Source organism: Scyliorhinus torazame, chromosome 4 (genome assembly GCF_047496885.1).
Source record: "Scyliorhinus torazame isolate Kashiwa2021f chromosome 4, sScyTor2.1, whole genome shotgun sequence".
Taxonomy (NCBI): Eukaryota; Metazoa; Chordata; class Chondrichthyes; order Carcharhiniformes; family Scyliorhinidae; genus Scyliorhinus; species Scyliorhinus torazame.
The window spans coordinates 270,172,204-270,196,844 of record NC_092710.1 but is presented as its reverse complement, the minus strand read 5'-3'; the positions used below and the strand labels follow the sequence as shown (position 1 = coordinate 270,196,844).

Genomic DNA, 24,641 nt, shown 5'->3' with positions numbered 1-24,641 from the left:
GGGATTGGCCATGCTAAATTGCCCCTTAGTGCCCAGGGATATGCAGGTTACGGAGGGTTACGGGGATAGGGCAGGGCAGTGGGCCTGGGTGGGCTGCTCTTTCAGAGGGTCAGTGCAGACTCGATGGGCCGAATGGCCTCCTGCACTGTCGGAATTCTATGTTCCTATCCAAATGGGAGTTTTCAAATCCATAGCTAATCCAAGTAGGCTCAGAAACATTCCAGATTCCTTGCCCAGGTATAGCCAGATCTCCGGCAAGATCCCTCAGTGAGAGTTGCAATTGAATTGTGGAAAGAGAAAATGAGATGATGACTGGAGAATAGCCAATGTTGTTCCTTTATTTAAGAAGGGTAGCAAGGATAATCCAGGGAACTACAGGCCGGTGAGCCTTACGTCAGTGGTAGGGAAATTACTGGAGAGAATTCTTAGAGACAGGATCTACTCCCATTTGGAAGCAAGTGGACGTATTAGCGAGAGGCAGCACGGTTTTGTGAAGGGGTCGTGTCTCACTAACTTGATAGAGTTTTTCGAGGAGGTCACAAAGCTGATTGATGCAGGTAGGGCAGTGGATATTGTCTATATAGACTTCAGTAAGGCTTTTGACAAGGTCCCTCATGGCAGACTGGTACAAAAGGTGAAGTCACACGGGATCAGAGGTGAGCTGGCAAGATAGATACAGAACTGGCAAGGTCATAGGCAGGACGCGCGACAACGCAGAATCGCCGAGCAGAAACTTATAGCCAAGTTCCGCACACATGAGTGCGGCCTCAACTGGGACCTGGGATTCATGTCGCATTACATTCATCCCCCACCATCTGGCCTGCGAAATCCTACCAACTATCCTGGCTTGACACAATTCACACCTCTTTAACCTGGGGTTACCCCATCTCTGGATCTGTAAAGATATAATCACCTGCTAATGGTCGCATTCCAAGCATTGTTTGGCATCTTTGAATCTGTCTATATATGTGTTTCTGGAACATACCTCTTCATTCACCTGAGGAAGGAGCAGCGCTCCGAAAGCTAGTGACATCGAAACAAACCTGTTGGACTTTTACCTGGTGTTGTAAGACTGTGCTCACCCCAGTCCAACGCTGGCATCTCCACATCAAGGTCATAGAAGGCAGAGAGTAGCAATGGAAGGGTGCTTTTCTGATTGGAGGACTGTGACTAGGGGTGATCCGCAGGGTTAATGCTCGGACTTTTGCTGTTCGTAGTATAAATGGTTTGGAGGAATGTGGTACCCTCAATAACGACGCTTAGAGTATAAACGGTAAAGAAGGCTTTAATAAACTAAGAACTAGACCGGTGCCGAGACGTGTGCTAACAGCTACGCCGCCCACAAGGCGGCCCCTTGTATACGGCTCCCAGATGGGTGGAGCCGGAGGCGGAGTTCCCCAGGGTTCCAAGCCCGGTCTTAAAGGGGACATCACCTTACATGATGACAAGGGTACAGTGTTACAGTAACCATTCATCACATTCATTCCCTGTTTAAAAAAAGAGTCCGGCGGGGGTGAAGTGCCATCATAAGTCCATCTGTCTCGGTGGCCGGATTGTCCTCATCGACCTCCTCAGTTCGGGCAGTGGTGCGGCGGACACGGACGTCTTGGTTGAGGGTACGTCCAGGAGCACGGCGGTCAGAACTTCGGTCCGGGTCAGGGCCGGGGAACAGGGCACAGGAGAATAGGTGGGGCCGGGGGTAGCAGTGCCGGCGCCAGCGGGGTGTGTAAAGGGGGGGGGGCTAGGGGGCGCGTGCGGTAGGTGCTCACCAACGGGGAGTGGGGCCGGGAGTGGGTGTGTTGTAGGGGGTGCCGGGTCCTGCAGGGGAGCGGCGCGGGAAGGGGCGTCTGTAGTGGGGGATCCAGCGGGTGCCAGATCCCAGAGGGAAACCGTATCTTGCCTGCCGTCGGGGTACTCGACGTAGGCGTAACTGGGGTTGGCGTGGAGCAGTCGGACCTTTTCGACCAGGGGGTCCGTTTTATGGCTCCTCGTGTGCCTCCGGAGAAGAACAGGTCCCGGAGCCGTCAGCCAAGGTGGAAGCGAGACCCCGGAGGTAGACTTCCTGGGGAAGACAAACAATCGGTTGTGAGGGGTCTCATTCGTGGACGTGCAGAGGAGCGACCTAATGGAGTGTAGGGTATCGGGTAGGACCTCCTGCCAGCGGGTAGTTGGGAGACTTCTCGACCGTTGGGCCAGACAGCCTTCCATACTGTTGCGTTCTCCTTCTCCACTTGCCCGTTTCCCAGGTTATAACTGGTCGTTCTGCCTGAGGCGCGATGCCTTTGCTGAGCAGATACTGACGCAGTTCATCGCTCATGAACGATGTACCCCGGTCGCTGTGGATATAAGCGGGGAAACCGAACAGAGTGAAGATGTGTGCAGTGCCTTAATACGGTGGCTGAGGTCATGTCGGGGCAGGGAATGGCGAATGGGAAGTGGGAGAACTCATCGATAACGGTGAGGAAATAGGCATTACGCTTGGTGGACGGGAGGGGTCCCTTGAAGTCCACGCTCAGTCGCTCAAAGGGCCCAGAGGCCTTCACGAGCCGAACCTTGTCTGGCCGGTAGAAGTGCGGTTTGCACTCCGCACAGATCTGGGAGGCCCTGATCATGGCCTTGACCTCCTTGGTTGAGTAAGGTAGGTTGCGGGACTTGATAAAATGGACGAGCCGGGTAACCCCCGGGTGACAGAGGTCATTGTGGATGGCTTGCAGGCGGTCGTCCTGCGCGTTGGCATATGTGCCGCGGGACAGGGCATCTGGGGGCTCGTTGAGCTCCCCTGGACGATACTTGATATCGTATGTGTAGGTGGAGAGTTCGATCCTCCACCTCAAAATTTTATCGTTTTTTATTTTCCCCGTTGCGTGTTATCGAACATATAGGTGACCGACCGTTGGTCAGTGATGAGGGTGAACCTCCTACCGGCTAGGTAGTGCCTCCAGCGCCGCACAGCCTCCACAATGGCTTGTGCCTCCTTCTTGACTGCAGAGTGTCGAATCTCAGAGGCGGTGAGGGTCCGGGAGAAGAACGCTGCTGGTCTGCTTGCCTGATTGAGGGTAGCAGCCAGGGCGATGTCTGATGCATCGCTCTCTACCTGGAAGGGGTAGTTTCGTCCACCGCGCGCATAGCGGCCTTAATGATATCGGCCTTGATGCGGTTGAAGGCCAATCGAACCTCAGCCAAGAGGGGAAAAGTGGTGGTCTTTATGAGTGGGTGGGCTTTGTCTGCATACTTGGGGACCCACTGGGCGTAGTAGGAGAAGAGCCCCAAGCATCGTTTGAGGGCCTTGAGGCTGCGGGGGAGGGGAAGTTTCTTAAGGGGGCGTATGCGGTCGGGGTCGGGACCTAGGACCCCGTTTTCCACGACACAGCCGAGGATGGCTATGTGTGGAAAACGCATTTTCCCTCGTTATAGGTCAGGTTGAGGGCTCGGGCGGTCTGGAGGAACTTTTCGAGGTTTGCGTCATGGTCCTGCTGGTTATGGCCGCAGATGGTGACATTTTCCAAGTACGGGTATGTAGCCCGCAAACCGTATTGGTCCACCATTTGATCCATCGCCCTTTGAAAGACGGAGACCCCCATTTGTGACGCAGAAGGGGGCCCTGAGGAAGTGGAAGAGCCGGCCGGCTGCTTCGAAGGCAGTATAGGGGCGGTCTTTTGGTCGGATGGGGAGCTGGTGGTAGGCGGATTTGAGGTCGACCGTGGAAAATACTCGGTATTGGGCGATCCGATTTACCATTTCCGCGATGCGAGGAAGGGGGTACTCATCAAGCTGCGTGAATCGGTTTATGGTCTGGCTATAATCCACAACCATCCGTTTCTTATCCCCGGACCGGACTACCACCACTTGTGCTCTCCAAGGGCTGTTGCTAGCCTCGATGACCCCCTCTCCCAGTAAACGCTGGACCTCTGACTTGATAAAAATCATATCTTGGGCACTGTACCGCCGGCTCCTGGTGGCGACGGGCTGACAGTCAGGAGTGAGGTTCGCGAATAGCGGGGGGGGGGGGTGGCTTTCAGTGTCGCAAGGCTGCATACCGTGAGGGGGGGGGCAAGGGTCCGCCGAACTTCAGCGTCCGGCTTCGGTGGCTGCACTGGAAATCCAGTCCGAGCAGCAGGGGGGCACAGAGGTGAGGGAGGATATAAAATTTGAAACGGGTGTATTTGGCGTCCTGGATCGACAGATCCGCAATACAGTACCCCTTGATTTGTACCGAGTGGGACCCGGATGCGAGGGCTTTGCTTTGGGACGCGGGATGGGTGCGCAGGGAGCAGCACCTTACCGTTTCAGGATGGATAAAGCTCTCCGTGCTCCCGGAGTCGAAGAGGCATGCAGTGTTGCGCCCGTTGACCTGGAACTGCAGCATAGAGTTCTGCAGGTGTTTTGGCCATGTTTGGTCGAGGGTGATCGCTCCCACTCATGGGTAGTCTTAGTCCTCAGCAAAGTCGGACTCGTAAAATGGCCTCCGCCGTTGGCTGCGCGTGTGGGGTCGAGAAGATGGCCGCCGACAAGATGGCCGCTCCCATGATTCGCACGAGGCTGATGACGCGTCAGAAGGAGGCGTGTCGGGTCGTTGCGCAGCCGCATTGTGAGGCCTGCGGGCCTGAGAGCCTGATTTTCGGGCCGGCTGTTCTTTGTTCTTCTGGCCCCTGGGTCTGGCCAGGCAGACCCTCGCAAAATGCCCCTTCTTCCCGCAGTCGCTGCAGATCGCGGAGCGGGCTGGGCAGCGTGAGTGTGGGTGCTGGCCCTGCCCGTAGAAGTAGCACGGTGTGCCCCCATGATGAGCGGGTTGCCGCGTGGTGTAGGCCTGTAACATGGCTGAGTCTGAGGAAGTCCAGGGGGGGCTCGCAGAGTCCGCGGGGTACGTACACCAATTATGTTGGGCCACCTCCAGCGAGGAAGCAAGCGTTAGCGTGGCCTGGAGGTCTTTTGCCCCGTTTTTGAGCAGCCGCTGCCGGCAGGTAGAGAGCAGATGCCTGGCGTGCACCTCGTTGATAGGTTTGACGAACCGCTTACGGAGTAGCTCGACCGCCTCTTCATAAGTCGTCGCCTTTTCGAGCGTGGCGGACATTCTGTGACTCTCCCGCGCGTGGAGTAGTCGCAGCTTGCACGGCCCCAGGATGGGAGTCTCTGAGGAGTCCAGGGAAGCATCGGAGCCAGTATTTAAAAATTTTCCTTTGCCTCCGGTTCCCGTGCTTCCAGGTTGAGCTTCTCTGGTTTTAGGCCTGCGTCCATCCTGATGTAGTTTAGTTTATTAAATTGTGGTACCCTAATTAACGTGCTTAGAGTGTAAACGGTAAAGAAGACTTCAATAAACTAAGAACTAGACTGGTGCCGAGACGTGTGCTAACAGCTACGCCGCCCACATGCGGCCCCTTATATACGGCTCCCAGATGGGCGGAGGCAGAGTTCCTCAGGGTTCCAAGCCCGGTCTTAAAGGGGACATCACCTTACATGATGACAAGGGTACAGTGTTACAGTAACTGTTCATCACAAGGAAAATATAACTGGTCTGATTAGTAAGTTTGCAGACTACACAAAGGTTGGTGGAATTGCGGATAGCGATGAAGACTGTCAGAGGATACAGCAGGATTTAGATCGTTTGGAGATTTGGGCGGAGAGATGGGAGATGTAGTTTAATCCGGACAAATGTGAGGTAATGCATTTTGGAAGGTTTAATACAGGTAGGGAATATACAGTGAATGGTAGAACCCTCAAGAGTATTGAAAGCTCAGAGAGCTCTAGGTGTACAGGTCACTGAAAGGGGCAACACAGGTGGAGAAGGTAGTCAAGGCATACGGCATGCTTGCCTTCATTGGCCAGGGCATTAAGTATAAAAATTGGCAGGTCATGTTGCAGCTTTATAGAACTTTAGTTAGGCCACACTTGGAGTATAGTGTTTAATTCTGGTCGCCACACTACCAGAAGGATGTGGAGGCTTTAGAGAGGGTGCAGAAGAGATTTACCGGGATGTTGCCTGGTATGGAGAGCATTAGCTATGAGGAGAGGTTGAATAAACCTGTTTTGTTCACACTGGAACAAAGGAGATTGAGGGGCGACCTGACAGAAGTCTATAAAATTATGAGGGGCATAGACAGAGTGGATAATCAGACTTTTTCCCAGGGTAGACGGGTCAATTACTAGGGGCATAGGTCTAAGGTGTGAGGGGCAAGGTTTAGAGGTGATGTAAGAGGATAGTTTTTTACACAAAGGGTAGTGGGTGCCTGGAACTCGCTGCCGGAGGAGGTGGTGGAAGCAGGGACGATAGTGACGTTTAAGGGGCATGTTGACAAATGCATGAATAGGATGGGAATAGAGGGATACAGACCCCGGAAGTATGGAAGATTTTAGTTTAGACGGGCAGCATGGTCGGCGTAGGCTTGGAGGGCCGAGGGGCCTGTTCCTATGCTGTACTCTTCTTTGTTCTTTGAGAATAAATGACGCTTAAAATTAAGGTGCTGTTGCCATAAAAAGGCATTTCAAATCTGTTTACTTTCTTGAAGGTGGAAACACAATGTTGACTGGGATATCAGCAAGAGTACAAAAAGAGATCTCTTCCAGTTTGCCTCTGGACCTGTCAAAACACGTACACATCACAAGCCCAGCAAATCGGGACTTCACAGTGTGGAGCGGAGGTGCTGCCCTGGCCAATTCATCTGCCATTGAGTGTGCCTGGATCAGCCGAGAAGAATATTATGAGTTTGGTCCAAAGATTGTTCATAGGAAGTGCTTTTAGTTTAGAAATCCTGGGCAAAGTATTTTAAGGTTTTCTTTTATTGATCGCAAATGCAATAATGATTTAACCAGTGTTAACTAAAAGCAATATTTCAAAATAAGGTCTATACTTCTTCACAGCCGATGATTTTTCTTTTGGACTGCGCTTTTATTTAGCTGGAATGCTGACTATCCAGAATCACCATTTCCTCTGTCTGGCAGGGTGGGAGGCACAGGCCTTGACCTTTCGGTGTTTGAAGCTTAATGTTTCAAGGTTTGATTCTGTACGTTCTGTTCCTATCCATGCCGTGTATTATGGACAGAAGCAAGTTTTTTTTGCCGCATCCTAACAGCACTGAACATTTGAGCACAACCTCGGTGCTAGAGAGTGGGAGGATGCAGTTACAAATTTTGATCCTTTTATATGTTAATTTTGTAATCTTGTGGGGGGGTTGCTAAATTGGAGGTGTTGACATCATCTGTGAAGGGGAAAGGACAAAAAGAGATGGAAGCAGAGGAAAATAGAATAGAGCAGCCTAACTTGGGCTGCCATCCAAATTGGAGTTGTTGAAAGAGCAAAGATATTGATATTGGCCGGAATAAAGGACTTTAATAATCAGAAAGAAATAATTAGCAACTTAAAAAATGTACATTTTGGAGCAATTTGTATCCACATTCAAACAAATGCTTACTCCACTCAGCAGCACACAATAATTTTTGTTTACGTGAAAACATAGAGAATCTCCTTTACAATAACATTTGCTCCAACTTCTGAAGCGGATCACAAATAATTTTTAAATATCTTGTGCCCTATTTATGTGTCGTAATCTGACTCACAATCACCTACTAGCTAGGAGCATTGTGCAAAAGAGTGGTTTTATCTTGGAGGCCAGTCCTTTGTGAATTTTTTTTTTAAACCAGTTAAATTAAAATTTGGGTATTTTGTTGATATTTAACATCAGGGATAATACTATCATCTAGATCCTTTTCTGGGAGATTTGCTTCATGAAATATTTTACCCAGGATAATTGCCCTGAGACTTTGTACTATAAATACCGTTGTTACTTTCACCTACGAGCTGCCTCTAAAAGAATCATGCCTTGGACAGGTTTTAGGAATGTATTTTTATGTGCCATTGACGGGGTGAAATTCAAGCTGCTTTAGAAAGAATTAGAAACTATGATGTAAATGCTGCAATGACTGTTTTTGCCGACTGCTTTTTATTACAATTCATGTTCCAACTTTAAATATTATTTGTTGCTTTTATGTATTGCCATTAAGTCCTGATAAATGTGAATCAAATCTTTGAATTCCGGGAGTGTTTGGAACTACTGTACGTTTTCTCAAACTCTAGCCTATTGCTCTCTATCTTCTAAGAACAAGGTAACGCTGAGGGAAATGCAATCAGTGAGAATCAGTTATATGCCAATCATGTTCATATGTTTATATTTTAAAATGTAATAGTTTGATACATGGCTTTGATCACGCCAAGTCCGACATATACATAGAAGGCAACGTCTGCATACTTTTCCAATTGCTAACCTGCTCAAAAGTTTGGCAGATAGGAAATGCAACCAGCACTAACAATGAACAAGGAACTTGCACAAAACCGACTATTTAAATTACTCTTGTTTTTCCCCTGGGAATCAGGAACAAGGAACTGCCACAAATGAGATTCTTCAACCATTTTATTTCAAGCTGTGTTTAGCCATTACTTCCCTATCTCTTTCAGGATGATATATATGGCAAAAGAAATTCAATGAGATATTGAAATTGAGTAAATCATTAAAGGATTATGTGCAAGAGCCATGTAGAAACATTGGGTGATGTGTGGGAGAATGAGAGAAAGGCAGTTTGACAAAGGTAGAAATACTTGCAAGGAAAAGATGTGGGAACTATACATAAAGAATTAGAAGGAAGTAAGTACAGAAACAGATTTTTTTTGTTCGGGAACAAAGAACCAGAGATCAATTTTTCTAATGCGTCTTGTTGTCATTGTAAAATAGCATATTCGTTGCTATAAGCAAAGCCACAGGAGATCTGGGGCGAAATTCTCCGGAAACGGCGCGATGTCCGCTGACTGGCTCCCAAAACGGCGCCAATCAGACGGGCATCGCGCCGCCCCAAAGGTGCGGAATGCTCCGCATCTTTGGAGGCCGAGCCCCAACATTGAGGGGCTAGGCAGACGCCGGATGAATTTCCGCCCCGCCAGCTGGCGGAAACGGCCTTTGGTGCCCCGCCAGCTGGCGCGGAAATGACATCTCGGGGCGGCGCATGCGCGGGAGCGTCAGCGGCCGCTGATAGTTTCCCACGCATGCGCAGTGGAGGGCGTCTCTTCCGCCTCCGCCATGGTGGAGACCGTGGCGGAGGCGGAAGGGAAAGAGTGCCCCCACGGCATAGGCCCGCCCGCGGATCGGTGGGCCCCGATCGCGGGCCAGGCCACCGTGGGGGCACCCCCCCCCGGGGCCAGATCGCCCCGCGCCCCCCCCAGGACCCCGGAGCCCGCCCACGCCACCTTGTCCCGCCGTTCAAAAGGTGGTTTAATCCACGCCGGCGGGACAGGCAATTTATCGGCGGGACTTCGGCCCATCCGGGCCGGAGAATCCAGCCACCCGGCGCGGCGCGATTCCCGCCCCTGCCGAATCTCCGGTGCCGGAGACTTCGGCAACCGGCGGGGGCGGGATTCACCCCCCGGCGGGGGGGCGGGAGAATGACGCCCCTGGTAACTACTATAAACACACACGTACATGTGATCTACAGGGAAAACTACCATTAATATTACTTATTTTTATAGTTAAACAGAAATGGAAAAGGATGTTTATCATAATTTCATTATTCACAGTATTGTTGATGGCTTTTTTTTTTAGGTAATACATTTCATATGTTGGATTATTTGCACAGAAATGTATTACTGGTAAGCAAAATGCGCTGAGTGGGGCCTTAATTTTTGTCCCCTCAGAATTGTAAAATATTAGACTACAACATTCTGAAATGTTAAGACTGAAGTATTACACAATGTATAATATTATCTTTGTTCTAAATAAATGTATTTTTAAAGTTAAACATCACTTTCAGTGAGAGCTGTGTGAATTATTTGTGCAATATTCCTGTTTAATTTGGAAAATGTTTCTAAACCTTGCTTGAGACACTGGCAATGTACCCGAATTGCAACAGAGTCCTGTGTCGAGCGCATTTAGCTTGGTGTTTCCCGGCGCTCGCAACGCCTAGAAAGACCACGCTATCTAATGGGACTTTGCTGCAATCCGGGGCCTCAGCGAGGAATGAGGCCGCACTTAATTCCATTTCCGGCACCAAGGAGCTCTGCTCGCCAGAATTCCTCAGTGCAGCAGGAGATCGGGTGGCGTCACCTGTAAGGGGGTCCTCGATGGGGGGAACAACTCACATGGGCAGGTCACCCCCGGGTCTGATTCCCAGCATGGGAAAAATGCCTGACTGGCACTGCCAAGGTGCCCTGGTGGCACCAGCAATGTCAGGGCACCACCCTGCCCAGAGAGCAACTAATTGGGGTCCTCAAATCCCCTGGAGACCCCCCCCCCCCATGCTGTTTTACTTGGTTCCCGTTGGCGTGGTGGGGGGGGGGGGGGGGGGGGGGAGGGGGTGGGGAGAAGAGGGGGAGACCAGTACTGAAGGGTAGATCAGGCGAGTGCTTATTAGAGTGAGACTAGCTGCCTCACTCTAAAATGCAGATTTGCCAAATACTGATCCCGCCTACAATAGGCGGGATTCAGATCGCGACCTCTCGCGAAACTCTGTTTGATCTCACGGGGCATGGTGAGCCGGGTTGACCCCAGAAGAGGTAGATGCCACCCATTATCTTCCACAAATATAAAACGCAGGGGTATGTCAAGAACAAAAAGCTTGCTGCTGGACAGCTCTTTGCTTCCTGAACATTTTTATTGCAGAGTTTTAGCCTTTTTAATAAAACAGATGTAAAACATGATATTTAATGCCTAAATCACTGACACGTGCTCAATGCTGTGTAAAAATCTACCCTTGCATTCAAATGATTCTATGACTCTAATTGCACCCTCCCAGACACCAATTTTCCCCTCCAGGTAAGACCGATCCAGCATAATTAATAGATGAAAGGGTAGCAAAAGGTGAATGAGTCTTGGGTCAAAGAAAGATGGAATGTCAATCCAGCACACACCGAGCTAAACTTGAACATTCTATTAAAATGCAGGCAACTTTCTGCACAGCTGATTCCTGTGACTGATTAGGACATTTCGCTGATTCATTTTAGCAGTCGGCCATCCTACCAAGTTGTTGATTAAACCTGTTGCTCTTCGATGTGGGAGCACAAATTCTGTTCGCCTTAGCTAACCGCCCTGAAATGCAAACCAATTGGAATAGCTAGTGCATGCATCTTGGATATGGGAAGCTGGTTATAGAGTCATACAGCACAGAAACAGGCCCTCGGCCCACCATGTCTATGCAGACCATCAAATACCAATCTATACTAATCCCATTTATCAGCACTTGGTCCATAGCCTACTCTGCCTTTAATAATAATCTTTATTGTCACAAGTAGGCTTGCAATGAAGTACTGTGAAAAGCCCTTATCGCCTCATTCTGGTGCCTATTCGGGCACACATAGGGAGAATCCAGAATGTCCAAATTACCTGACAGCACGTCTTTTGGGACTTGTGGGAGGAAACCGGAGCACCCGGAGGAAACCCACGCCCAGTGCTCGCCCAGATGCTTCTTAAATATTGCGAGAGTACCTGCCTCCACCACCCGCCCAGACAGCGGGTTCCAGATTTCCACCAACCTCTGGGTGAAAAAATGTTTCCTCGGGTCCCCTCTAACCCATTTGCTCCTCACCTTAAACCTATGCCCTCTGGTCTTAGAGCGGCAGGGTAGAACAGTGGTTAGCACTATTGCTTCACAGCGCCAAGGTTCGATTTCCGGCTTGGGTCACTGTCTGTGCGGAGTCTGCACGTTCTCCCCGTGTCTGCGTGGGTTTCCTCCGGATGCTCCGGTTTCTTCCCACGTCCCGAAAGACGTGCTGTTAGGTAATTTGGACATTCTGAATTCTCCCTGTGTGTAGCCGAACAGGAGCCGGAATGTGGCGACTGAGGATTTTCACAGTAACTTCATTGCAGAGTTAATGTAAGCCTACTTGTGACAATAATAAAGATGCCTAATATTAGACACCTCTGCCATGTGGAAAAAGGTTTTATAATCTACCCTATCTATGCCTCTCGTAATTTTGTACACCTCTATCAGATCCCCCCTCAGCCTCCTCTTCTCCAGCGAAAACAAACTCAGCCTATCCAATCTCCTCATAGCTGAAACCTTCCATCCCAGGAAACATCCTGGTGAATCTCCTCTGCTCCCTCTCCAGTGCCATCATGTCCTTCCGACGGTGCGGCGATCAGAACTGCACACAGTATTCAATCTGTGGCCCAACCAATGCTTTATAAGGTTGTACCAATGAATGTTAAAAATGCCTCCGAAGTAGTATTTTCAGGCAGTGCCAGAGAACCTAAAGTTCACTAAGCACCTGAAAATAGGCAAGTTGTCAGGGCTGTACTTCCCTGCATTTTGAAATGCAGAAGGTGATTGTTTTTCCGTTCATTTCCAAAATGATTTGCTGCAGGGCCTTCAGGTGTATTGAAGCAAAGCTGAAGGTGATTTTGCTGACTTTTTTTTTCCATTTTCTGTGAATATTTTTCTTCTGTCTTTTCAATGCCAAATATGTTCTTTATGTGCAAACAGCCCCATTGGATAGAATGGTCATTCTTGGGAAAGCGTCTTACCTGACATTGTAAGATGGGGGTGGGGAATAATCTGAGGGACATGTGCCTGCAAAATGATTGGAAATGTTACAAGTTTTTGATTTGATTTATTATTGTCACATGTATTAGTATACAGTGAAAAGTATTGTTTTTTGCATGCTGTACAAACAATGCATACCGTACATAGGGAAAGAAGGAGAGACTGCTGAATATAATGTTACAGTTATAGCAAGGTGTAGAGAAAAGATCAACTTAATACGAGGTAGGTCCATTCAAAAGTCTGATGGCAGTAGGGAAGAAGATGTTCTTGAGTCGGTTGGTACGTGACCTCAAACTTTGGTTTCTTTTTCCTGACGGAAGAAGGTGGAAGAGAGTATGTCCGGGGTGCGTGGGTCCTTAATTATGCTGGCTGCCTTTCTGAGGGAGTGGGAATTATAGACAGAGTCAATGGTTGTGAGGCTGGTTTGCGTTATGGACTGGGCTACATTCACAACCTTTTGCGGTCTTGGGCAGAGCAGGATCCATACCAAGCTGTGATACAACCAGAAAGAATGCTTCCGCCTGCTTTAGGTGTGAGAACAATGCTGGTTAATTTGGTAAGTGGGCAAACACGTCACAATACTGCTCAGTGTTGTTGGGAAGGGAGTTTCAGGACCTTGGCCGGGATTTTCCGATGGTGAGTCAGAGGGTCCGCGCCGTCGTGAACACCGTCGCATTTCACGACTCAGGCCCCGAGAAAGGGGCCAGCAGCGGGACCCTGAGAAATGCGGAGTGTGTGGCACCAGAGCGGCACCGTCATCGCACGACGCCCGGATGATGCGGCGCCACGTCATTTTATGTGCGCGATCCACGCAAAGGCCCTGACCAGAGATGGCTGCGCCCCGCCGCGCCCAGGTTACAGGACAATGACCTGGAGCCACTGCTGGACGCAGTGGAAGAGCAGAGGGCGACCCTGTGCCCAAGATGTGGCCACCGGCACCTGGCCAGCACAGTCAGGCGCAACTGGCGTGATGTGGGCATCACCGTTAGTGCTGTGGGGCACACCCCACGTTCTGAGAGCACTGCCACAAGAAGCTCCACGACCTCACGAGGGCAGCCAGGGTAAGTATCCCGAGAGTTCCCCCGGTCCACCCCTCCCCAACCACGTGTCGCGCCACCCCACCAACGCAGGAGGGGGGGGCCATGTTCCACCCGACCCACATGGGCACCACACACCCCTTGCGAGCGGCGTGGCGTGGTGCCCAGTGCCCCACCCCCAGTCATAATGTTTGCCAACATCTGCGCGTCTTGCTGCTGACCGCCGAACTCTGATGCTTCTTCTTCCCCCCCCCCCCCCCCCCCCCCCACAGGATAAGACAGCCCACAACCATCGTGAGCGTGCAAGAACCGGAGGGGGATCCCCTGTTCTGCACCCCCTCACCGTCCATGAGCAGAGGGCTCTGGACCTCGCTGCGGGAGCCGCCACCCGGGAGGTAGTGCCATGCCAGATCGGAGGTGCAGCACCAAGTGGTGCTCCCCTGCCTGGCTACACTCCCTCAGCCCCTCACCTCACCCCCCTCCCTCCCCCGGGCCAGAGACGGTGTCCATCGGTCCAAGGCTCGACCCAGGAGACCCCAGACCTGGGGTCTGATGAGGACATGGACCTTGCGTCACTGCTGTCACCCACACCCTCCACCAACCCAGATACCCTCACCTCGGTTGGGCACATTAGTGATGAGGCTTCTGGGACACTGACTGGTGCGCACCACACAGCCAAACCGGTGCAGCAGGTGGAGGTAGGAGCGGCCGGGCGGTCGGAGGGCCACCCAGCTGCCGCCCAGATGTTTCCTGGGTTCCTGGACTTACCAGAACCACCCACAGACCCGATGCGTTTGGAAACCCAGGGAGTGGACAACGGGATGACGGCCGCCTTCCGCATCTGCAGACGCAGTTGGAGGAGTCCATCCGCATCCAGGAGCAGGGACTGGTGCCGGTCATGGCAGCCACCCATGCCGACATCACACGGGTAGCGTCCGCGGTGGAGGCAATGGGGGCAACAATTTTGGCCATGGGTCAGGTTCTGCAAGGCATTGGGCTTCATGTGCACGCGTCATCCGTGGCCCAGGACAGGGCTGCCCTCTCACAGGCAGCCATGTCCCAGAGCCATCTGGATATTGCCGCCGCACTCTGGGGTCTGGCCGAGTCTCAGCAGGCCAGGGGCCAGTCTCAGCAGGCCATCGCTGAGAGCATCGGCGGCCTTGCGCACGTGCTGAATGGTGTCGCACAAGCCCAGAGGGAGGTTGCACAGTCCCTTGACAGGGATGACGCACTCCCTGAGCTCCATCGCTGCGAACGTCAGATCCTGGTCGATGCCACAGCGGGCCTCCGGGACTGGCAGCGCCAACTGTCGGTGGTGCCACGGTGCTTGTCTCCACTCGCACCCCCTCCCCATAGTGAGGTCCAAGGGCCACAGGGCTCCCTGAGGGAGAAGGAGGTTCTGGGGCCTGTCCCGGTTACTCCTGCAAGGGAGGTGCTGGAACACCCGGACTCCCCCTGTTCCGTCCCTGGTGCATCTGGTGGGCAGCGGGCAGAACAGGGTGGCACCACGCCATCCAGCACGCCCACCGAGCAGCCTGGCCCATCCAAGCCAGGCGGCCCCAGGAAACGCGTGTCCACGGGGAGACAAGTCGCAGGGCAGGAGTCTCAGCAGTCCGCCTGCACTCCTGCAGTACCGTTTGGGGAAACACCAAGGCGTAGTCGTAGGGCCCGTAAGGCAAAGAGGTTCGACACGTAGTAAGTTGGCATGGGTGCGGGGCACAGCTTAGTTATAGGGGCTAGGGCACTTATATGTGAATGTCACTATTAAAGTCACTGTTACACCAAACCTAGATGCCTCTGTGCTATGTCCGGTGCTTGAGGGGTCGTGAAGGGGAACGGTACAACGGTGAGGCCGGGTGTGTGTTCCCCCCCCCCCAACCCCCTGTCGTCCTCGGAACACCGACGCCAGCTACCCCACATGGCCATGTGATGGAGTGTCCGTGACGCATACAGGGACCACCCTGGTGGAGGGTGTACCTGTGGCCATGAGTCAGACATTGTCTAACGATCCGGAGCTCACAGCTCATCGCTGAGCGGGTTGTCATCATTCAACACGGCACTGATCACACCCGCTTCCACAAGCAATCGTGTGAGACCATCCCATTGTGCCGCAGGTGTAAGGTGCTGCGTGTGTGGTGGTGTGGGAGCTAGGGTTGTCGGATGGTGCGGAAGGTGGGGGGTGCTGGGTGGTGCAAGTGCCTTGCTCAGCAATGCCCTCCCCCTAGTTAGTGAAACGTGCGGCGATCAATGCCTCGCGTGCTCGCTCGTCAAGCCGGTGGCGTCGTGCAGCCTCCCGGCCATAGCCAGCCCCTATGTCGCGTCTGTGCCCCCGCCCGCCCCCTCCCCTCCCCATCCTCCTCCTCAAGTACAGATGCGTCGCCCTCATCGGGCTCCCGCTGTGTCTCCCCCTGCTCCTCTTCCAAGATCGCCCCTCTGCTGGGCTATGTTGTGCAGGACGCAGCAGACAACAACTATGCGGCCGACCCTCTCTGAATGGTACTGGAGGGCCCCTCCAGAGCGGTCCAGGCACCTGAAGCGTATCTTCAAGAGGCCAAAGCACCTCTCGACAGCACCCCTGGCTGCTGCATGGGCCTCATTGTAGCAGGTCTCCGCGTTGATCTGTGGCCTCTGTATAGATGTCATCAGCCACGACCGCAACGGGTAACCCGTCGCCCAGCAACCAGCCCCTCAGCCGGACGGGGTGTACGTCCCTCGAACATGGCGGGGATGGTGGACACATGGCGACGTGCACCCCATCAATGACCCCCCTGAACCATTGGTATTCTGGCCACTGAGGCGAATCCCGCTGCCCGGGCATCCTGGTGGGCACGGTCCTCTGGAAACTGGATGTACCTGTCCGCGATGGCATACAGGGCGTCGGTGACTGCTCGGATGCACTGGTGCACCGATGCCTGGGAGATACCGGACAGGTCCCCGCTCGGCACCTGGACCGACCCCGTCGCATAGAAGTTGAGGGCAACTGTCACCTTGACGGTCTCCGGGATAGCATGTCCTCCCCCCGTTCCACATGGTGCCAGGTGTGCCATGAGGTGGCACATATGTGCAACGGTCTCCCTACTCATCCGGAGTCTCCTCCTGTGTGCCCTGTCCGGCAGGTCCTCGAAGGACATGCGATGACGGTACACTTGAGGCCTCATGGGTGCCTCCAGTGCCTTGGCACCACCACCGGCTCCTCCCCCTCCCCTTGAACCCCATCAAGATCGGTATCTGTGCATCCCCATCGATGTGGTGGTCATCGTCCCCCTTCGCCTCCTCCTGCACCTGTCGGGCGGGCGGGCCTGCACCCTGAGCGGGTGGCACGGGGCCCTCTGCAGCCCATCTCTCTGCTGCAGCCGCCGCTGCCGCAGCTGCTCTGAGTCATATGCGTCGATGCTGCCAAAGGGCCACCTGCAGGGCAGCGGCTCCCATCACGGCGGCAAACATCGCTGGCTGGTGCCCAAACATTAGGATCTGCAGGGGGGTGGGGGGGGGGATACAACATGTTTAAGGATGGCGCATTGACACCTCAACAGCCAGGTGCCATGGGATATATGTGTGCCCCGGTTGGCTGGTGTCGCTACAGACACGCAGGCACCCTCACCCCTGCCCACAGTATCCGTACACTGCCCAGTTTTGCCTGTCCCTCCTCATTGCGCCACCGTGTGTTGGTCATGCCCTCACGGGGGCTAGCATGTGTGTCGCCTTGAACCTTCGCAGAGATAGCTGTAGACCGAATGTGGTCTACATGCTTGTGCTGGAGACGACCCTGGGCTTGCACCTGGCAAGAGATAGGGCCCGTTCGGCAAAAGATAATGCCAGGGAACCACTGGGCACAACCAGCAAAATTTCAAACGAACACTGGCTCACCGGGTGCAAACTGACGAATCGGCCGATGCCGAGAAAAATCATGTCCCTGCCGTTCTTGAGTGCGGTGTACTTTTGCGCCAATATCTGGGAAAGCTATGCTAAGGCGGGTGCGAGTTCTCCGGCCCATTAGGAGTTCCGTGGGAGCTACCCCAGTCACCGCATGTGGAGTGGTTCTATATGAAAACAGAAAACGAGCCAGTCTCGTGTCCATAGACCCAGAAGACTGCTTCTTTAGGTCTCGTTTGAATGTCTGCACTGCGCGCTCCGCCAACCCATTGGAAGCCAGGTAGTATGGAGCATTGCGGATATGGCGTATGCCGTTCATCTTCATGAACCTCGCAAACTCCTCACTTTTGAACGGAGCGCCGTTGTGTTGCTCGTTTTAGCCTTAGTTTACTTATTCTTATTCTGTCACCTTTGCTCATGAGTCGCCAGGAATCTTTCTGACACCGCCACGTGGTTCAAGTCCAAGTAATGATTAATAATGCAACACACCGCTTAGTAAGAGTTAAATCAACGCTCATTTATTATATACAGCAATTAATACTTATACAATAATCCTATTTCTAGACTACTACCTACCACTAAAAGGCCAATACTTAACTTTTGGAAATGGCCCACCAGGTCAGGGAAACGAATGGTCTTTTGAATTGGTTCGGAGCCTACGTGATTCAAAAGCTGGTACAAGTCGATAGTCAGGAGTGCCTATCTGATAGCGATCGCTGGAGTAAAACTTACGTTTTCTTGTAGAAGGGTCTCGAAGGTTGCGAGCAGGAAAAGAAGGGTCGATTTGAACTTGGCCCCTATTCTTATAGTCCCCAGGGGCTTCCCGCCTCTCGGGGCAGACCTTGTACCTGGTTCCAAGTGATTGGACTTGGTCCCAATCACTTGGTTCGATATGCTCCAATACTGGAGCGATTCCTTGATCGGGGGGGTGATTGTTTACCTTTCTTTGTGTCAGCCCCTGCTGGCGCCGAAAGGTCTGGGTCGGCTTTATGTTGCTAATTTGTAGCAATTGTTCCCGGGGATGGATGATTAAAATGCAGGTGGCTGGGTTGTTGTGATGTTGATGGCTGCAGGTATCGGTCTGGACTGACTTCCCCAGAGGCGAATACACTGTTTTACTTGCAGCTATCTGTTTGAGTCCTGTTGGCTGATTTTCCCATCAGCCTCTTCCGTTCGCCTTACTGAAGTCCATATAGACAACATCTACTGCCCTACCTGCATCAATCTTAGTGACCTCCTCGAAAAACTCTATCAAGTTAGTGAGACACGACCTCCCCTTCACAAAACCGTGCTGCCTCTCACTAATACGTCCATTTGCTTCCAAATGGGAGTAGATCCTGTCTCAAAGAATTCTCTCCAGTAATTTCCCTACCACTGAAGTAAGGCTTACCGGCCTGTAGTTCCCGGGATTATCCTTGCTACCCTTCTTAAACAGAGGAACAACATTGGCTATTCTCCAGTCCTCCGGGACATCCCCTGAAGACAGCGAGGATCCAAAGATTTCTGTCAAGGCCTCAGCAATTTCCTCTCCAGCCTCCTTCAGTATTCTGGGGTAGATCCCATCAGGCCCTGGGGACTTATCTACCTTAATATTTTTTAAGACACCCAACACCTCATCTTTTTGGATCACAATGTGACCCAGGCTATCTACACCCCCCCCTGATCCCGTGAAGATGCCGTACATTTCGCCATCTTCCAGACACACTGGTTGACTGGATCGAAGGATAGGTGGTGGGAATTCCCAGAATGTGTTCTGCTGTGTGGGGCAGGTCTACTAAAACTACGGGGTGTTTGGTGGTAATGTTACCAATTTGAATGGGTACAGGGGCTGTGATGTGTCCCTGCTGTGAGTGACCTGTAAAGCCGCTGAGGGTGATTGTGGCTGTAGTGGGCCACGTGTCTTTTTGAAATAGGGTGGAGGAATTTGTGGTTGTGCGGGACCCTCCTGTGTCCCAAAGAAATTCGATAGGCTGTCCCCGAATTTTCGCTGCGACTACGGGTCGTCCTGACCTATCCCAAAGGGTGTCGCAGACACAACTGGGGGAGCCCGTACACAGTCAGTCCGTTCCGGTCAAGTCAGTCTGATCCGAACGGGCGCTAACGCTATGGATGGGCTCTGTCTTTTTCTTAATCAGAGTGCCTGTCTGTTGGGCTCTCTGTGGCTTTTTGGGGGCATTGCACTCTTTCGCGAAATGTCCCAACTGTCCGCAGTTGTAACATTCTTGTGATTTGGGTGGGGGGGGGGGGCTGTTCTTTCCCTCATTTACCCAGGCGGGGTTGTGAGGTGTTGCTTTTACTGCCTGCATGTCTGTGGCGGCTTGCTTTTCTTCGGTGTTTTTAACGGTGGGTTTGCTCTGAACAGATTGCTCCCAAACGTGGGACAATCTTTTCACTACCCACCTCTCGTTATGGGCCTCTTCTGAGGGATCATAACTAGTACAGGCATTCTGTCCTGCACCTGTGGCATGGGAGATAAGGGTGCGGGTCCATTTGGCCATATTGTCTGGGGACAAATGGGCACGGTCTACATCTCCAAAAATGGCTGCGAAGTGAATCCACAGGCGTCCTGCGAATGCTGTGGGGTGCTCAGACTTCTTCTGCCTACACTAATTGAGGCCACCTGCGGGGTCACCCCGGTTGTACCCGATCGCATCCAGGATCGCGGTATGCATTTCTGCAAGGGTGCCTCCTCCTACGTTCTGTGGGTCAGGAAGGGCTGCTGCTACCGATGGATCTATACTTAGAACCATGAGCTTTACATGCTCTCTCTCATCCAGGCCGTACATGTTCGCCTGATGTTTGACGGTGGCAAAGAAATGGTGGGGGTCTGCGGCGGGGAGGAACGGTGTGATCTTTGCACACACATCCCATAATTGGGTCACTGTTAGGGGGGGTGGAATATAGAAATTCCGCCTCATCCGATGTGGCTGTGCGGTGGGTGGTTATAGGATTCATTGGAGCCTGAACTACCTGCTGTGTGGGGGGTTGTGGTGTTTTTCTCCTTTGGGGCTTTCCCTGCACACATGTTCCCTGAACATATCCCTGCGCTGTTTCTTGTAACTCTTCCCAATCAGGGCCGTCTTCCTGGTCTAATTTTTCCCCAAAGGTTCCCTGAAACCCTTTCTGAACTGAAAGCAGTGATTGCAGATCTGCAATCTGCTTCCTGCACTTTGCATGGTCTATTGTGCTCTGTCTTTGTTCTGTGGTGGCAGCGTGGAGCACTCTCAAGGCTGCCTTGAGATCACTACATGGTTTCTGTAGCGTCTCCACCTGCTTTTCTGTTTCTTTCCTTACCAGGACTGCACGCTGCGTGTCCTGATAGGCCTTTTCGTACTGTGATTGGAAACTGCTTAAATGCGCCAGACAAGACTGGTGACCCCGTTTGGCGTCAGCCACCTCTTCATCCTTTGCTGCTAATTTCCTTCTTAACTCTAAATTCTCTTTCTCAAACTCGCATACATCGACTTTACTCATCCGATGTATGCCCTCTACTTCTTTGCGGAGCATCCTGACGACCTCCTCTGTGCCTCGCAATTGTGCCAAACAGAACACAATTGCCATCGGCTTGCGAGCTTTCGCTAAGCTCTTTTTATGTATCTCACTCATGTTCTCCCACCAAGTATGCCCTATACGTCCGGGACCTGATTCGTTATTATCGCAGAAATCATTCCACATGGGCCATCCTTTGCCCTTGAGATATTTCCGGATTTCCTCTTCCCAAATGGGACGCTGTTCCACTCTACTGCTGCTGGTAGCTGCGACCGCGAATTCCTCAGGGTTCATAAGGCGCTGCGTTGCCTGCATGGCCATCTTTCCTATCCGCTTGCTTAGTTTAAATTTGGAACAGGGGGCTAAGGCGGTGTCGTAGATGCGGTTACGGCTTGCGCTAATTTCCGAAAATACAGACTTCCGACAGTTTTCACGCATCAAAAATCTATCAGTTTTACCTTATAGCCCTGTTAGTTACGCATGCATACACACACTTCCGAATTATGACTATTAATCAGAACCGCTTGAACTTGTGGTTTTCTGTTTCCAATTGGATACTAATTCAAATTTCTTGGGTTCTCCCGGAGTGGTTTTCCACTTCTAGATCGGGTCCCGGCAGAGTCTTAGTTTAGCCTTAGTTTACTTATTCTTATTCTGTCACCTTTGCTCATGAGTCGCCAGGTATCTTTCTGACACCGCCACATAGTTCAATTCCAAGTAATGATTAATAATGCAACACACTGCTTAGTAAGAGTTAAATCAACGCTCATTTATTATATACAGCAATTAATACTTATACAATAATCCTACTTCTAGACTACTACCTACCACTAACAGGCCAATACTTAACTTTGGAAATGGCCCACCAGGTCAGGGAAACGAATGGTCTTTCAAATTGGTTCTGAGCCTGCGGGATTCAAAAGCTGGTACAAGTCGATAGTCAGGAGTGCCTATCTGGTAGCGATCGCTGGAGTAAAACTTGCGTTTTCTTGTAGATGGGTCTCGAAGGTTGCGAGCAGGAAAAGAAGGGTTGATTTGAACTTGGCCCCTATTCTTATAGTCCCCAGGGGCTTCCCGCCTCTCGGGGCGGACCTTGTACCTGGTTTCAAATGATTGGACTTGGTTCGATATGCTCCAATACTGGAGCGATTCCTTGATCGGGGGGTGGTCGTTTACCTTTCTTTGTGACAGCTCCTGCTGGCGCCGAAAGGTCTGGGTCGGCTTTATGTTGCTAATTTGTAGCAATTGTTCCTGGGGATGGCTGCTTAATATGCAGATGGCTGGGTTGTTGTGATGTTGATGGCAGCAGGTATCGGTCTGGACTGACTTCCCCAGAGGCGAATACACTGTTTTACCTGCAGCTGTCTGTTTGAGTCCTGTTGGCTGATTTTCCCATCAGCCTCTTCCGTTCGCCATTTTAAAATCGGGGTTTGGCCATTCTAATCGGGAGTCAGCAGTTTTACATGGCTACAGTTGTCCGTGACCAGCACCTCGGTACTGAAAGACAAACGCATCTTCTCGATTGTTGCGCAGGACGCTGTGCCTACCATTTTATGCACCTCTACCCATTTAGACTGGGCATCGATTAATAGAAGGAACATGGATCCTTGAAAAGGGCTGGCGAAATCCGCATTCAAGTACGCTCAAGGCCGCCCTGGCCATTCTCCGTGATGTAGGGGCGAGGCCGGCAGAAGCTTCTGATGCTCCTGGCAAATGGAGCAGATGGAGCAGTTTTGAGCCACCTTCTCAATATCGATGGCCACCAGACATAACTCCGGGCCAACATTTTCATTTTGGTCACACCCGGATGCCCATTGTGCAAGTCCCTTGGTATCAGCTGTCCAATCACACGCACCCCCCACAAGCGGATACCGTCTTCCACGCTAAATTCTGACAGCTTGGAGGAAAATGCCCGCAACTCGCCTGGGAGCTGTTCATGCTGCCCACCATACAGGACTATGTGTCGAACCTTTGACAGGACTAGATCCATCTGGGTCCACTCACGGATCTGTGATGCCGTGACAGGCAAGGAGTCCATAAAATTTAGGGTTGCATTCACTGATCGTGGGGGTCGACATGGGGCCATGGGGCAATCGGCATTCGCTATCTGGGTTCCTGTTTTGTGCTCCAGAGAATACTCGTAGGCAGCGAGCAACAAAGCCCAGCGCTGGATCCGTGCGGAAGCAATGGGTGGTATTGGCTTATCCTCTCGGAAAAGTCCTAGCAGAGGCTTATGATCAGTCACGATAGTGAAGTGGCGGCCATACACATACTGGTGGAAGCGTTTCACCGCAAAGACCACTGCCAGGCCCTCCTTCTCGATCAGCGGGTACTTCTTTTCCGCTGCAGGCAACGTGCGGGAGGCGAAAGCTATCGGCCGCTCAGCCCCATTCTCCATTTGTGGGACAGGACGGCCCCAATAACATACAGGGATGCATCACACGTGGCTTTCCAGGATCATAGTGGGTTTGTAACCCAGACAACGACAATTGTTGTTCGACCCGCCGGAAAATGGTTTCAGGCGGCTGACCCCAAACCCAGGTGGGATTCTTCTTTAGCAGAAGGTGCAATGGGGCCAGCGTAGTTGCCAGATTGGGGATGAACTTCCCGTAATAGTTTATGAGGCTGAGAAAAGAACAAAGATGCGAAGTGTCAGTCGGGGCAGGGGCCTGTTGAATTGCGCGCACCTTCTCTGCGACGGGGTTCAAATCTTCACGGTCCACCCGATAACCCAGGTGGACTACTTCCTTCGCCTGAAAGACGCACTTTGTGCGATGTAAACGGACACCAGCCTCTGAACAGCATCTAAGGACAGCCTCCAAATGTTCCTGCTCCGACATCGTATAAGTAGACAGCGACACGCGGTAAACCGCTCAAAATGCCCTCCATGACTCGTTAAAAAATAGCGCAGGCAGAGGGCAACCGTGTATATTCATACAGGCCCCGGTGTGTATTAATAGTTACATATGGTCGGGAGGCAGGGTCCAGCTCCAACTGTAGGTAGGTGTGACTCATATCTACTTTCGTGAACTAGAGTCCACCTGCAAGCTTCGCGTAGAGATCCTCTAAGCGAAGCATTGGATATCAGTCGAGCCGGGAAGCCGTATTCACTGTAAGTTTATAGTCGTCGCACAAGCGAACTGTGGCATCTGGCTTCATTACAGGTACAATTGGCGCTGCCCAGTCAGCGAAATGGCCAGGCCTGATAATACCAAAGGTCTCCAAACGAGTGAGCTCCCCTTCTACCTTCTCGAGCAAGGCATAAATAGCGTAAAAAGGCTCGGAAATAGCGCGGCGTGGCACCTGGTTTGACTTGGATACGGGCTACGGCCCCTTTTACTTTCCCCACACCGGGCGGGAACACATCAGGGTACCGTCCTAGCACCTCAGTCAACCCTCCAGAACCTGTTTGGAGGATGTGCTGCCACTGCAGCCACAAATGGCGCAACCAGTCACGACCCAACAGGCTGGGCCCGTGGCCGCACACCACGATAAGTGGGAAACGCCCCTCCTGGCGTCCATAAACAGGGGTCATCGTAGTTCCTGCAATGTCCACTGGTTCCCCCATGTAGGTGGCCAACCTGGCCTCTGTGTCGGTTAATGCAAGGGTCTGTTTACCCTGCTGATATACCCAGTCGAATGTCCTCTGGGCGATCACAGAGACCGCTGCGCCAGTGTTCAACTCCATCTCAAGCGGGTGATCATTAACCCATACTGTCACCTTAA

The 24,641-nt window shown here is 52.0% G+C and overlaps 1 protein-coding gene across 2 annotated transcripts in view; it reads left to right on the top strand.

The window, feature by feature from the left end:
• LOC140410941 (uncharacterized) overlaps positions 1-9,782 on the top strand; it is a 165,748-nt gene extending 155,966 nt beyond the window's left edge. For both annotated transcript variants that reach the window (XM_072499796.1, XM_072499795.1), the window contains one exon: positions 6,504-9,782. In XM_072499796.1, coding sequence (XP_072355897.1) covers positions 6,504-6,736 — 233 coding nt within the window. In that variant the 3' untranslated portion in view covers positions 6,737-9,782. The remainder of the gene's footprint in view (positions 1-6,503) is intronic.
• Positions 9,783-24,641: the final 14,859 nt, after the last annotated feature.